Below are 14403 nucleotides of genomic sequence, written 5' to 3'. Positions count from 1 at the left end.
GTGTTTCTGCAGAGCGAGGATCTGTCATCTCTCAGAGAGCTGGTGGTTGAAGTGTTTGTTGAAGCCTGGCAGGAATAAGCACTGGCTGAGCACCTCAAATTAAAGCCTGTCAGTCAAACGCTCACTCTGCATCACCTGGAAATAGTCCAGAGTGGGCGACAGGTTACACACAGCTCATGAGTCCAGACACTTTCCCTCTCAAAGTTTTCTCAGCGGAAACAGCCTCAAATTTCATTTTAACAACGTTGGAAGAAACACAAACCTATCAGGGTTAATTCACAAGATATGATGAGAAACAGCTTCTCCATCACTTTTACCTTGGAAATGTATTCATGCGGCATTTGCAATGCAGGACACCACAGGCGGCACCCTGCACCCCGGCGGCGATGGTGATGAAGGTTATAACATATCAATGAGTCCCAGGGCACATTGGTGACATTTCTGGAGACGGGAAAAAATGGCGACATCTTGGCTGAAGGGCCTTGAGCTGAAGCAGTTTTGACGTACACCTGTGGTGCCCCTCGGTCCGTCTCCACCAGCGGAGCGCGCTACAGAGCTGAGGCAAAGGCCATCGCTTCACACGCACACGTTTAAAGTTAATTACTAATTTTAAAAACCATTATTGGACTTGTATTTATTATGTGATGGAACAGACAAGGCATAAAGGCAAAGATCACACACAGGGAAATAAATACTCTTCCAGCCCCCTGATGAAATGTTGGAGTGAGTCCACGTGAGGACACGGCAGAGAAGACGAGATTCGAGAGCTTTCAGGGTTTGTTTTGATATCGTATATATTATTGTTGTCGTGTCATATCTGTATACAACAGAATTTATACATCATGTCCCGCCTCCCGCTGCTCTACAGGCTCCACCCTTCGCCTGAATGTTCCCCACATGTTCCTGTTGCTGTGAACGAGTCGGACAATCTCCGGCTGCGTGAAAGCAAAACTCCTGAGTACACGTCTGAAAACTGCTTATCTTAAAGTTTTAGGTAAAAAATAAGAATTGGCTTCTAGATTTGAATAATAAAATGATTCTAGATGCAAAAAACATTAAGTTAAAAAATCTCATCTTTTTCTTTTAATAGCGAATGTTTGTCTGAGTTGATTAAAATCTCTACACTCACTTTATTCGGAAAGAATTAAAAAAGTCTGTTGTCACGTGAGACTCTTCAAACTAAATAATCGTTGTCATTCATCACATATCCGGCTTCGATCGAGTCACTCACCCACGAGTCTCTTACAATCTTAAACTTCTTCCTGAAGCTCCGCCTCAGAGTCCTGAAATCCAGAAGTCTTGTTTCCTCTGTGATGATGACATGAGAGACGCCTTCCTCCAACTTCTGCTCCACCACGCCGCCATGGTAACGGAACTCCAGCGCCCTGATGTCCACACAGGACGCAGGTACGGCTGTTTCGGTTTCTCCTACGTCAGCACGGCTGTCCATGTAAACCCTGAAGGGTCTGAACATGCTGGTGGGAAGGTCGTCCCAGCTGTAGCGCTGCTCCACCTGCCCGACGTTCACGGCCGCCGGCTCGTTGCTGCTGCCGATGCGGCCGAACACCTCGCGCAGCTGCTGCTCGTCCGTGTCCACGTGGTAGCTGTCGCCGTAGCTGTCGTACTCCTTGGAGAAGTGCTCCCTGGTGGAGGGCGACATGTGGATCATGTGGTGCGGTTGCCATGGGACCACTTCCTTCTGTTGCAGGCACTCCAGCAGCCAGGACGCCCAAACCATGTCGTGCTGGTTGGACAAAATCAGGTTCTTGACGCGCATGTTCTCCACGCCGGCGATCACACAGTAGGTGTCACGCCCGGGGTTTTGAACCACGATGCCTCCACACCTGCATGGACAGGACAGCAGTTATTTACAGTAACAGACTTTAAGTAATAGCTGGTCTACGGTTTCATCAAATTACAGAATCACAAGTTTTTATTTTACCTGACGACGCCCTTTTCCAGCTCCGCCTTGGGGTGATCCGCGGTGCCGTTCAGGACGCAGAACTCCACATCCTCAAACATATCCGTCTCCTTGGTAACCGCGGAGAAGTCCTGCGGCTTAAAGTGGTCGATGATTCCGACCACTTTCTTAGGTTTGGGTGCCACCTTGCGCTTCTTCTTCTGCGGTTCCTCGTTGTTGATGCTAAGGTGCCGCGAGGCGAGCTTCCCCAGCGCCTTGCTGCGGAACTGATCCAGCTCTGCCAGAGTCATGCACTGGTGCCACTGTTTGTCATCGCGGATCTTCTCAATCCTTGGGAAGCGCAGGGTGCAGTTGGTTTTGTACATGTCGCTGCTGACTATCTCCGCCGCCTTGACCTGAATGATGACAGAGTTGCAGGGCTCGATGTAGACTTCTGGCTTCTCTGTTGCACACAGGATGGAGGCGGGGGGGTCAGTTTTCCGGTAAACCTTCCAGTGCTTGGCGAGCTTCAAACCAAGGTCGTACAACTCCTTCATGGTGTAGCCAGAGCCGATGCGGCAGAACGAGTGAAACACTGACGGGTTCTCGCCAGGCTTCGGAGCCTCAGCAATGCCACATAAGAAATGGGACATCATGCCGCCTCGTCTCCCTTTGCCCCAGTAGCCGCCGATGATCAGCAGGTCAAGTTCATCCATCAAGCCATCGACATATTCTGGCTTTATCTTCAGCCATCCTTCCCCTCGTTTGTCAGGTTTGTAGATGGATAGCGGATCCTTCACCAGGATCCCCTCTTCTCTGCTGTCTATGGCATCGTTGAGGGCGTTCACCACCTCTTGCCTGGTTCTGGCATCGCTCTTCGGCACCAGGTGAATCCTTCCCTTGACTGGTGTGAAAACGGTGTTAATTACCTCGTAGCGCCTCTGCAGTGTTTCATTGGCAAACTTCTGTCCATTGATGAGTAACACGTCAAACACACAGAAGCATGTCTGCAACCCAGAGTCGTCCACCAGCTTCTTGATGTCGAACTTGCTTCCTTTCTGCATGAAGGTCTCTGTGGTCGGGTTGTACGCCATCATCTCACCATCGAGGATACAGTTCACCACATGACGTTTAAACACATTATGGATGTGAGGTGTCAGTGAGCCCTCCAGGGGCGATCCTCCAAACTGCTGCGTGTATTCAAAAGCATTTCGACTGAAGTATTTGTACACGTCTCCGTCTTTGTGCAGCTGGATACGCTCCCCGTCCAGCTTGGTCTGGATGTAAAAGGGACTGTTGCCCATCTGTTTCTCCACATTGCGGATGTTGGCCACAGCTGCTAACATCGGCTTGAAGGCAGAGAAAAGGCCGATGGAGACTTCGCTCAGAGACAAGGACGGGTCGTGGAGCTGCTGGCAAACCTTGTTCAAGTCTGTGTTGACGTTGTAGAGCTCAGTAGCATCTGGGTGGAAGACTTGGAGAACTATTTCTTTGCTGATCCCGAGCTTCATGTCCTTCAAAATCATCCTGATGAGCCACTTTTGCTCCAGAGCTGAGCTCTGGGTGATGAGGTGCAGGAGACCCTTTTTCACGAGATCCTTCTGCTTGCCCGCGTTGTTGATCGCCACCGTGTCCAAAAATTCATTGACTTCTTTGATGCTGAGGTTTCCTTGGTTGGTGCATCGTTTCTTCAGCACAAAGTACGCCATGCCAGCAAAGTCTCCGGCCTCTCCTTGGGACGTAGTGGGAGCTCTGTAGTTCAACAGTTTATTGGCCTCTGGGCCGTTCTGTGGGAGGCCTAATACATTGATGTAGAGTTTAGCTAACATGTTCTCCTTGATGCCATAAGCCATCCGCTCCCGTTCGAACGAGGGAACGACGAGGCGCATAGCTGGGTAGAAAGAGTCAGTTGTGTTGGGATTGTCTTTGTGGAGGGCGGAGTGAAACTTCCTCCACGACTCGATGAAATCTCTGAGGATCTTGGATTTATCAGGACGGAGTTTGGACTTCTGGATTTTCTCTAAAGTGGTGCACAGGTGAAGGAAAGGAACTTGTGCTGCAACAGATGGTTCTTCAGCAGCGCCGCTTGTGGAAGGTCCCTCCATGGTGCAATCTGTAACACACGGAGGAAATTAACTGAATCATCACTTTACTTTGCAGTTTGACAACATCATTCCTGGACGAAAGTCCTTCAGTGATTCACTTTCTGTGTTGATATTTTTAGATTCTTTCATGGTCTTGCATCTGCTTCAATGTATCACATGCTCACAGTGTGTGAACCAGTGCGGCTCCTCAAGTGTTGAAGTCTTTAAACGCAACGTAAAATGTTACACACATCACTTTTATTCCATTTTTCTCTCTGTCGATGTAAAAATCTCCTTTTATTTACCTTTTCCTCTCATTTCTATCGTTAATATATCTTTGAAATCATTTCCATTTGTTTTGTTATTCTCGGCTGATGAGTCATAAGACTTTAATTATTAAGAGATAAGTATTGTTATAACTCCTGTTGCAGATTATTGGTCCAAAAAGGTCAAACTTCAACTGAGACATGTCTCCCTCCACCAGGACCTGTTGTAATGTGATTCACATGAGGAGGTGATTTAATACTACACACACACACACACACACACACACACACACACACATCAGACATTACACAAAACATATCATACAAAGTTGAAATATATTTACATCAACACGAGGAGGAGAGAAAACTACAACTCCAGTGATGTCTTCAAAATAAAAGTCACAGTGTGTGTTGTCCGGACATGTCCCACAGACTGTGGTCAAAAAGTTTGTCCAGACAAATGAAGAACATTCAAAATATTTCAGATTGGTTTGTAAAATCACCTTTATGTGATATCATGTTCACACAAAACAAAACGTGGATAAACTAAGCGTTTTAATTTGCTTTCATTTAAAAAAATGAATCGCTCTTAAACTCAGTTTGAAGATCAGAGACGACACATGTTGTAAAATTAACAGTTAAACGAACTATTAATCATAAAACTCATCATTACCTTCTTTATTCCTCCAAACAAACAAAACCACACAGAGAGAAACTCCACTTCCGTATTGACAAAGCAGGTACCTGAGTTAAAAACGTTCCCCCTCGAAACAAGAGCTGAACATTTGTTCCGACGCCCGGTCGATCTTTTTAAATGTTCAGAAACTTTTACGTTTAGTGGTTAAACTACAGTGACGTCACATCTTAAATACGTCACGTTTTTTAACGTTTCATCTGGGATGAATTATTATGTTGTAACGTAAGTTTACCATGTTTTTATATTAAACTGCATTTTCCGTGATTTTGTTTTCGCTGCATTCGGTGTCAACAAGAGCAACAACATTAAAACAATATTATCAATAATTAACTTTATATATTAACCGACAGTAACACAGGAAAACAACATTTTAACGATTCTTGAATTAATTCAGCGATGATTTGTAAGTACCTTTACTCGCCACCAGATGGTGGCAGTGAGGCGAAATCCAGAATTGAGGACTGTTGATTGCTTGCTGCAGCCGCCAGAGGGCGCGCTTTGTCCGTGCATGAGGCGCAGGGCTGCACTGAGCTGAGTCACATGACAGCCAGGGTTGTTTACTTCTCTGCTGCTGCTGCTGCAGTGGAGGATGCTGGGATATGTTTGTGGAGGTAGTGAGAGAGAGGGAGGCTGTTTACAGTGTGTGTGTTTGTGTGTGTGTGTGTGTGTGTGTGTGTGTGTGTGTGTGTGTGTGTGTGTGCACGACATCACCCACCACACACAAACTCTGCAGTCATGCTGTCATGCAGCACAGGGGCAGTAGTTACATAAGCTGGATGTGCTGCTGCGCCGCACAGTGACCTACAAGACAGTAAATAACTGACGTCACTGCTTCCGTGGCACGCACCAGCACCGAGAGGGGGGGGGGTGTGTTTATAGTGTGTTGTTGTAGGCCTCAGTGAGAGTTTGCCAGAGAGGCACGGGGGGGGGGGGGGCCTCACTCAGAGAGAGACGTGGGAGAGGGTCTCCAACGCTTCCTGTCTCCTGCTGGTTTCTCACACTGAGAAATTCGTTCTTGTGAAGGACACTTGACGTGGACGAAGCAGAGGAAACATGTTTCCTTCCTGATTGGATTCGATGGATGAATCTATTGATCCCAAACTGGGAAAACACTTTGTTACAGCTGCACGTCCGGGTCAATGCACAGAGAGAGAAGTAAAGATACTCAAAGTTGAGTAGTTGTATTATTTATTTCTATAGGACTTTGCAAAACAGCCGATTCAAAAATCAAAAACAACAATTACTAAAATACAAAATCAGTGACAACAAATGATGAAACAGATCAAATAATATAATTGAATTTTAAATAAATGTCAAAAGAAAATGAAGCCATTTAGAGAAGAGATGAAGTCGAGATCTTTTCATGCTACTTGTACGTTACAGCTGTTGATGGCGGCTCCGAGGCTAAAGCTAAGCTACATGAGTGACAGGCAGTGTTTTCAGTACAGCGTGTGCCCACACGTCTAATATGTGTTCCCAGCAGCTGTTTTATAAACACAATGAAAGAACAGAAATAACATCACGCTTGCCAAAGAATGGTTTTGATGCTGCGGCGCCTTCGGGCCTGATTGAACTCCTCACCACATAATCTTAGTCAAACGTCAGGAGCGCTGAGGACAGAGAGATCCTGTTCCCACGAGCCGCACAACACTGAACACTTTCGCTCTGTGGGCCGGCTGAGTGCGAGCCGGGCGGCTCCGCGGACGGTGCCCGGTGACCTTTGGATAAAAGTAGAACGGCTTCACACATCGCTACGTCCCAGACTGCGGTCTGTGCTCTCTTCTTTTTTTACCTTTTTAATAGCTGTCTGTCGTCCGTCTGTCATAACATGCTGTGTCATAACAGCCCCCCCCCCCGCTCCCTCTCCACATGAATTTCAGTTGAAATCCTTGACCGCTCTCCTGCTCCGTTACATCGTGTTGAGTAAGAGCGATCGCCGCAGCGGCCCCTCGGTGACCCCGGCCCGGCCTCGGTTTGACTCTGAGACCGGGGCCCGGGTCTCTGTATTCTGGTGAAGGTCAAAGGTCAAGGGCACTGTGACCTCTTCTCATCAACAACTCTTCTTTAATTTCAGCTCCTTCATCTGATGCTGAAATCCTGAATGAGTCATTGTTTGGTCAGTCGGCTCATTTTCATGTACAAACCCGACCCATCCTCTTCGTCAAACACAGAGTTCCAGTGTTTATTAAGATATTAAGATGAGCAGCTTCTCACATACGTGTGTATGTGTAACATGAATCAGTTTCCACCGGCACCATGTGAATGAACAATGAGCTCACAACAGAAGGTGCAGGGATGTTTGGTATTTGGACGTGGTTCTGCAACGACACAGCACGAGGCCTCCGAAGAAGAAGTCAGGTGTTGATGACACATTAATGTGAGGAAGAGGAGGAGGAGGAGGAGGAGGAGGAGGAGGAGGAGGAGGAGGAGGAGGAACTCTATGCACCGGAAGCGTTGTCGAGTTTATTGCCAGGCCTCCCTGTGTTTGTGATCACGCTGTTCTCTCCTTATCTGCGTCTGAACTTGATGACAGTGACTCCTGCTCCTGTCTCGACACCTCACAGCAGAAGCCGAACACACACACACACACACACACACACACACACACACACACACACACACACACACACACACACACACACACAGTATCACATTCCACAGCAAACACAACACCAGCCTCTGATGCATCTTATGCAACGTTACCTATCACCGGCTCAAGATCTGGAGCTCTGCTGGAAAACAACTTGTTACACATCAATCTAATTATATTGTTCTCGGGGGGGGGGGGCGTGAGCTTTGACCGAGTCCAGGGTCATGAGATCCACCGAGTTCATTCATCACTCGTTATATTGAGGAGATGGTTTGTTTGTCAACAGGACAAAAGAATCTGGTTTCCAGGAAATGATGGGAAAAGAAAAAACGTTCTTTACGAGATGTTTGAATATTTTACCCAAAATGAAAAAGAGTAAACAAAACTAACTTTCAAGCAGGAAGTAGAAATATTAGAATTCCTGCATTGCACAGCCCCGTTCTCCTGGATTCCATCGGGAGGTTTCCGGCGCAGCGTCTTTGCGTGTCACCACTCTCCGTTAAGCCCTTTTCGAATGTGTCTCACTACGACTCTGTCCTGCTCGGTAAGCTTTAGCCTCATGGCTGCCGTGTTTGACGGATGATTTACTTGGCTGCCACGCACGCAAACATGCCCCCGGTGTGACCTCAGCTTGGTGGGTGTTGTTGTGCTGCTTACTAAGATTCCTATAGGCACTAACCCATTCCCTCTAATAGGATTGGACCCAGTTTCAAACTCCTGCAGACAGCTGCTGGTGAAAAGTTCATATGGGACATATGTGGAGCAGCTGCACTCCTGCTCCTGCGTGGGACAAAGAATCGATCTCATACAGGAAGTTGTTGTTGCATTTCCAGTAAAAACTATTAGCTTTAGTCACATACGTCCAAATGAGTGGATTAAAGCAGCGTGTGGCGGTAAAATAAGAATTTCAGGTCATCATCTCTCTAATACTGGGTTGTGTAATGAGCTGGAGCTGCACATACCAAGAGGAACGGTTGCAACACGTCCAGAGCAGTTGTTCTGTGCAGCACACGTGTTCGTCATGTATGCAAATGTCTATTTTTACATCATATTTACTGACATGCTAAAGGGGGAACGGCGGAATGAGCCGCAGCTCGTCGATAGCAGATGTGGTGAGTGACGTTCAGAGGGTGTTTCCGAGCAGTTTGACTCGGCGTGAGGCCAGAGAGGAGACGGCCTCCACCAAGAGAAATCTATGGAAAGAAATATTGACCGGTGACACAAACACACGGCGGGATCACGTCAGCGCCACGTTTTCCATAGATGAGGCCGACTCTATGATGGCAACACATTGGTTAACGATGCGGAGGCGAGTGAGTTTCCACTGTGTGTGTGTGTGTGTGTGTGAACTGAGTGGGCCTTTATCTTTGTTGCTCGCCTGTAAAAAACCTGCTATTGGTCATAAACGTTCACACGTCAGGACACAGTGAGCTCAAACGAGTGTCAGAACGTGTGTGCACCGTGCATGTGTGTGTTGTAAAGATTAGTGTTGTGTACACAGGGTTATGGACCTTTATTTGAGTACAGTGTGGATACATGGGAGAGAAGAGGCCATATCATCGAGCTGTGCGTCGGTGTGTGGGTTCATGTGTGTGTGTGTGTGTGTGTGTGTGTGTTGTGGCCCAGGTAACAGAGTGACATGTACTTTCTAATAGATTAAATCTTACATAACTCCACATTCCACTCAGCAGGTAAACAAGCACCGGGACCAAGGTCGAAAAACAGCGAGTCCCGGCTCCAGGCGCCGCCTCGATGGACTCAGATGTTTTTCCACATGTGGCAGTGCAGCGAGGAGCAGAAGGTTCAGGAGAGACGTTCAGAAAAGATCTGGGTTTAAAGAACAGAGAGACGATGAAGCACGAACAGGAGTGAGCATCAAATGATTCCTGTCTGATTCAATCCCACACGACACACTCAGGCTAATGGAATGATGAACTTTGTTATTGTGCCCTGAGGGGAAACAAACCACACCTGAACACACACACACACACATGACATGACATATAAGATGATTAATGTTAAATACACACGGTTCTCATGCAGACAGACATTACCCATAGGTGCCCACAGGTGTTTGACCTGTTACAAAGGCAGAAGCCTCCCTGATATGTTTACAGAAATGAGATTATGGGAATGTGCAGGATTTAGTCTCAGGGACGACGCAGATCAAATTAAAGCCGACAAATTATAAAACCGACTTCAAACGGAAGTTTTTTAAAAGCATAAATATGAGCTTGAGCTACATCTGGATGAAAAACACTGATAACTATAAAACAAACAAAGCAACATATTGGCTTCCTGCTTAATTGATGGCGTCACATATTTGGATCCATGCTCAGTTGTGTGGTTGTATTTATTTTGTCTGAGTTTCAGCAGTGTCATGTCTGAACAGACCGGATTGAAGGAATTGATAATACACAGCGAGTAATGCAAAGTACTAATGCAAATGGAATTTAGATGGAAAACAGCTTAATGCACGATTGTATGACAACAATGTTGCATGAAGTGAACAATGTGCAGCTTTTAGGTCACCAGCAGCAACATCATCTCAAATCCACCGAGTCAGATCGGTTGTGTGCTGCCTGTGGGCCACCCTCAATGTTAAACTGCCATGCTCTGCATTATAGGCTTAAGCTAATGCCTCATTAGCATCAGTGTCTTCCTGACTCCGCTCTGAAACAGCACCCCCCCCCCCTCCACTCGGACCTGTTAGCATCACTGCCAGCCACGCAGCAGCAGACACTGTGTGACGCAGGAGGAGCAGGCGTCACGTCACCGAGCTGTGCAGAAACACATCAAGAGAACAGTTTACAGTTCGATATCGTGCGATTTGTTCAGAGTTTTGTTACTAAATCAGCAGAGAAACAGGAAATATTTTTCTTTCCAGCGTTTAAACAAGCAAAGAGCGGACACAGTTGTCGTCAGAGCTGGGATTAGGGTTTAGCAAACATTTGGTTGGGCTGCACCACCAGTTCACGTCTCAGCCCGAGGCCGGCAGTGACTCATGGAGGCCAACATGCTTCAGACAGAGGGTGCCGAGCCTTTTTAAAAAAAACTGTTTTTCTCCTCATCTAAAAACAATTTCACAAGAAATGAATTGAGGTTAATTTTAAAATGAGTTGACACTGATGACTAATGTTTTATACTTTAATAAAATCAAATATATGAATGTACAGAGGGAAGATAAACAGATGGAGCGGATATGAAGGCTGGGATATTTATTCAGTACTTAGGATGAGTACTTCCATTCAATACAAAAACACATGCACGCTAATGGGAGAATATGATACGTTTTTATTGTATCCTGAGGGGAAACCTGGCTCAACGTCTCTGCTGCTGCTATCAGAGACTCTGACAGACACAGAATACAACAATCTGATTCATGTATTTATCCACAATGAAGCACTGAAACTTTACTTTCACGTTTTCTGAAGATTCCGCACCAGAAACATTCAACCTGACACTAACAGTCATCTTTGTCCGTGTAATTCAACAACTAATGTGAAGCACAATTCACTGTATGTATTATATTAATATTTATATTCCATTTATATCTTTTACAGGTGTTTATATTGCATGTTCACTTTTTATTACTCGACTGATGTTTATTTTTTCACTGTCCTCATTTCAGAAATGTTCTCCATCTCATCTTATCTTTTCTTATCTCATCTCATCCCTTTTATACTAGTATCAGAACACATACATATATATATATATATATATTTATGTATATGGAGCATCCAAGCACTTTGCCTTTTTTACGTACAGTCAGATCTGTGGAGCTGGAGATCAAAAGTGGTGCTGGTGATAATACACAGCGAGTAATGCAATATAATAATGCAAATGGAATTTAGATGGAAAACAGCTTAATGCACGATTGTATGACAACAATGTTGCATGAAGTGAACAATGTGCAGCTTTTAGGTCACCAGCAGCAACATCATCTCAAATCCACCGAGTCAGATCGGTTGTGTGCCACCCTCAATGTTAAACTGCCATGCTCTGCATTATAGGCTTAAGCTAATGCCTCATTAGCATCAGTGTCTTCCTGACTCCGCTCTGAAACAGCACCCCCCCCCCTCCACTCGGACCTGTTAGCATCACTGCCAGCCACGCAGCAGCAGACACTGTGTGACGCAGGAGGAGCAGGCGTCACGTCACCGAGCTGTGCAGAAACACATCAAGAGAACAGTTTAACTAAAGGCATAACAGCGTAGCGATATGGTTTCAAATATGACCAGTATGTGCTACACAGGAATGTTTGCGGTGTTCTTCATAAAAACGGGGACACATATTCTGGATCATCAAAGCACGAGGGTGTGTTCACATCAAACATGTTTGGTGAGGTCAAATTCCTGAGTTTGACTCGTGTGTGTGAAGAGGTGTCGTTAATCTACATGACACCTGAGAACTGGAGCTGGAATTTATAAGGGATGTAAGTGGAGAGGTTAAAGCTTCATTAAAACAAACTGTGCAAACAATAGCACATGTTCATTATCTCTTCACAGCTCTGTGTGTCTTCAATTTTGTTTCGTCAGACACACACAGATGGAAACAATGATGAGCCGACTGGGTTTACACACGTGACTTTCTGTGTGCATCTAAATCACCGTAACTCCTAATCTCTGATTGCGTGTTTTGGTTTTTGATCACGACCGAATATACTTAAACTCAGTTGTCACGTAGAGAGGCTGCGTTTCCTATGGATTAAGTGTTTTTTGCATTATGCTGCTTTTCCATGAATCTTTTATGATAAATGTTGGATTAAGTGACAAGACACTAATGTGGTTCCTAACGTTATTATTCATGCTGTAGGGACACGGCTCCAGCAATGACTTTTATTCAAAGACCGCTCCGACTTCTGAAACCCTCATTCTGTGGCGTGGTGACCCGAGAGGTTGAGGTGATGTTAAGAGAAGCACGACTTCATCCAGATCCTGTTGGCTCTTACTGCTCCCTGATTTTGATTTCATGCCCAGGTCCTGCAGGGACACAGCTCCAAGATAGCATGGCACCCTGGCCAAAGGAGAACACTGGATCTAAAAAAGCATTACTGGTTGGCAGGAGCTCCCATCAGTCCCTTGCTGGATTACTCTACTCAATTACCTATCCTGGGGAGGCCTTGTTTGCATTTAACCCCGGACGTAGACGCCTTAGTTGAAAAAAAGTGTCATCATGTTTTATTGGCCCACTCCCCGTTAGAAAACGCATCAAGTCCCATGGCTGGTAAATTTGCTTTTCCAGACATTGTAGATTTTGGACTCACTCCCTCCGTTCGTGCACTCACCTAAAAATGTAACCTCACATCAAGCAAATTCAAACCACAACATCTTGGACTGATCTACTTGGTACAAGGTCTCGTCCACGACTCTCAGAGGCCGGATAAAAACACACCAATGGTCGTGCACAAAATATGCTCTGACGTCTTTTGGGTTTTTTTGGCTTTTATTTGCTCCAGTTCCAACGATCCACTCATTATTAGAACACGAGGGCTTTAAGCTTTTCGTCCAACTCATGAAGCATCGTGTGATTTCTAGATTTGCAAGTCAACATTTACATGATGAAATTATTATTTTAGTTTTGTGTGGTATTTCTAAAATCTATGTCAGTGTGTTATATTTGAAAGTGGGATGTCGAGAGCTGTGTGCATCTCCTTTGTGCAACCAGCGCTGGCTACTGTAAGTGGGTCACAGTTCCGCCCTGCTGCTGCGTGGCGGAGTTCAATGAGCCTGACTGAAACCCTCCTCAGACTGATTCAGGGAGAAATAATGGGGCCAGCAACTCCCAATCCCCTCAAGAGCGGCACCGCAGCACGGCAGCAAGCTGGCAGGGAGGCCCAGTGGAGCACGAGGTGGGCGAGGTTACTAAAGGCGCAGTTATTTGCTCTGCAAGACCCGCTCACATGCTTGTAATCCACCACAGAGTCTGATGCACATTACAGTGGGAGCATCAAGTCCACAGGTCAGACGGAAAATAGCTGTTTGGATCATTATTTCCATTTTAAAGTATCAGCTGTCACATGCATGTTGAGAGAGAGCTTGCAGTGTGTATGTGTGTGTATTCAAATCAACTAAATTTCCCTAACCCTTTCTTGACACTGCAGTATTTGGTTAACAAGCCAACCTGTTTTTACACAACAACCCAACTTTGGAAAGCGATGCGTGACATTGGAAATATCCTGATCTTCAAAGAAATGTCACGAGTGAAGCAAATCAAGCTCCTGTGACCATGACACAGATTTCATGGCTCCAGGATCACAGCTGTGATGAATTATTTCTTGTGTGTGCACAACCATGTGATTGTGAATTCTAATTTGGGAATAATTGAGGGCATCCAGGAATAGACCAGACACACACACACTTGAAAGACGCTTCCTATGAACTGTATTTTAGGAACCCTTCACTGTTGTCGTACAGTAATTCTCCTCCATGACACACAAGCTGTTGTTTTTGTTGAGGAAGACGAGCGGTAACAACAAAAAGCATCGTGCATCAAAGGCCATATTTTTACATGCTTCTCTTGCGGTTTGCCTTCGTAGCAGAAATGTGCAGGTTTCTCTTGTTGGAAATAGGGAGAGAAAGAGTCAGTCAGTGCAGAGAGGGGTGAGGAACATTGTGTCCCTACTGGTGGCTTGGTGGTGGGGGTCTTACGTAAGGCTGGTTTCTGCCTGGCAGCAGAGCAGAGCCCCACTGACAGTTTCATACGGCTAATTAATACACACCAGCCAGAGGTGTGTGTGTGTGTGTGAGTGTGTGTTTTGTGTATCCACACAGAGAACTGGAAACTTTGTGAAGTATTTCCCAGAATATTAATGTGTCACAAATGCATCATAATCACACTGAGGGTGGGATTTTTTTGAATGATTA

General features: G+C 45.8%; 1 protein-coding gene and 1 long non-coding RNA gene across 4 annotated transcripts; one reads left to right on the top strand and one right to left on the bottom strand.

The window, feature by feature from the left end:
- Positions 1 to 619: 619 nt before the first annotated feature.
- On the bottom strand, positions 620 to 5473 carry lig4 (ligase IV, DNA, ATP-dependent). Of its 3 annotated transcripts, none has more exons than XM_069520688.1 (3): positions 5359 to 5473; positions 1943 to 4013; positions 620 to 1844 (listed from the first exon to the last, which is right to left on the bottom strand). In XM_069520688.1, exons 2-3 carry the CDS (start codon positions 4003 to 4005, stop codon positions 1175 to 1177), a joined length of 2733 nt encoding a protein of 910 aa, XP_069376789.1. In that variant the 5' UTR covers positions 4006 to 4013; positions 5359 to 5473; the 3' UTR covers positions 620 to 1174. The 3 variants fall into 3 exon arrangements, with proteins under 3 accessions (XP_069376789.1, XP_019966734.2, XP_069376788.1); XM_020111175.2 differs by lacking the exon at positions 5359 to 5473 and adding an exon at positions 4924 to 5028; XM_069520687.1 differs by lacking the exon at positions 5359 to 5473 and adding an exon at positions 4595 to 5007.
- A 3143-nt stretch (positions 5474 to 8616) lies between these two features.
- LOC138406997 (uncharacterized) lies at positions 8617 to 11190 on the top strand. The gene is made up of 2 exons (XR_011240396.1): positions 8617 to 8850; positions 9226 to 11190. It is a non-coding gene; the product is annotated as an uncharacterized lncRNA (long non-coding RNA).
- Positions 11191 to 14403: the final 3213 nt, after the last annotated feature.

Source organism: Paralichthys olivaceus, chromosome 24 (assembly GCF_024713975.1).
Source record: "Paralichthys olivaceus isolate ysfri-2021 chromosome 24, ASM2471397v2, whole genome shotgun sequence".
Classification (NCBI taxonomy): Eukaryota; Metazoa; Chordata; class Actinopteri; order Pleuronectiformes; family Paralichthyidae; genus Paralichthys; species Paralichthys olivaceus.
The sequence above is the reverse complement of the archived record's forward strand: the minus strand, read 5'-3'. Positions and strand labels throughout refer to the sequence as shown.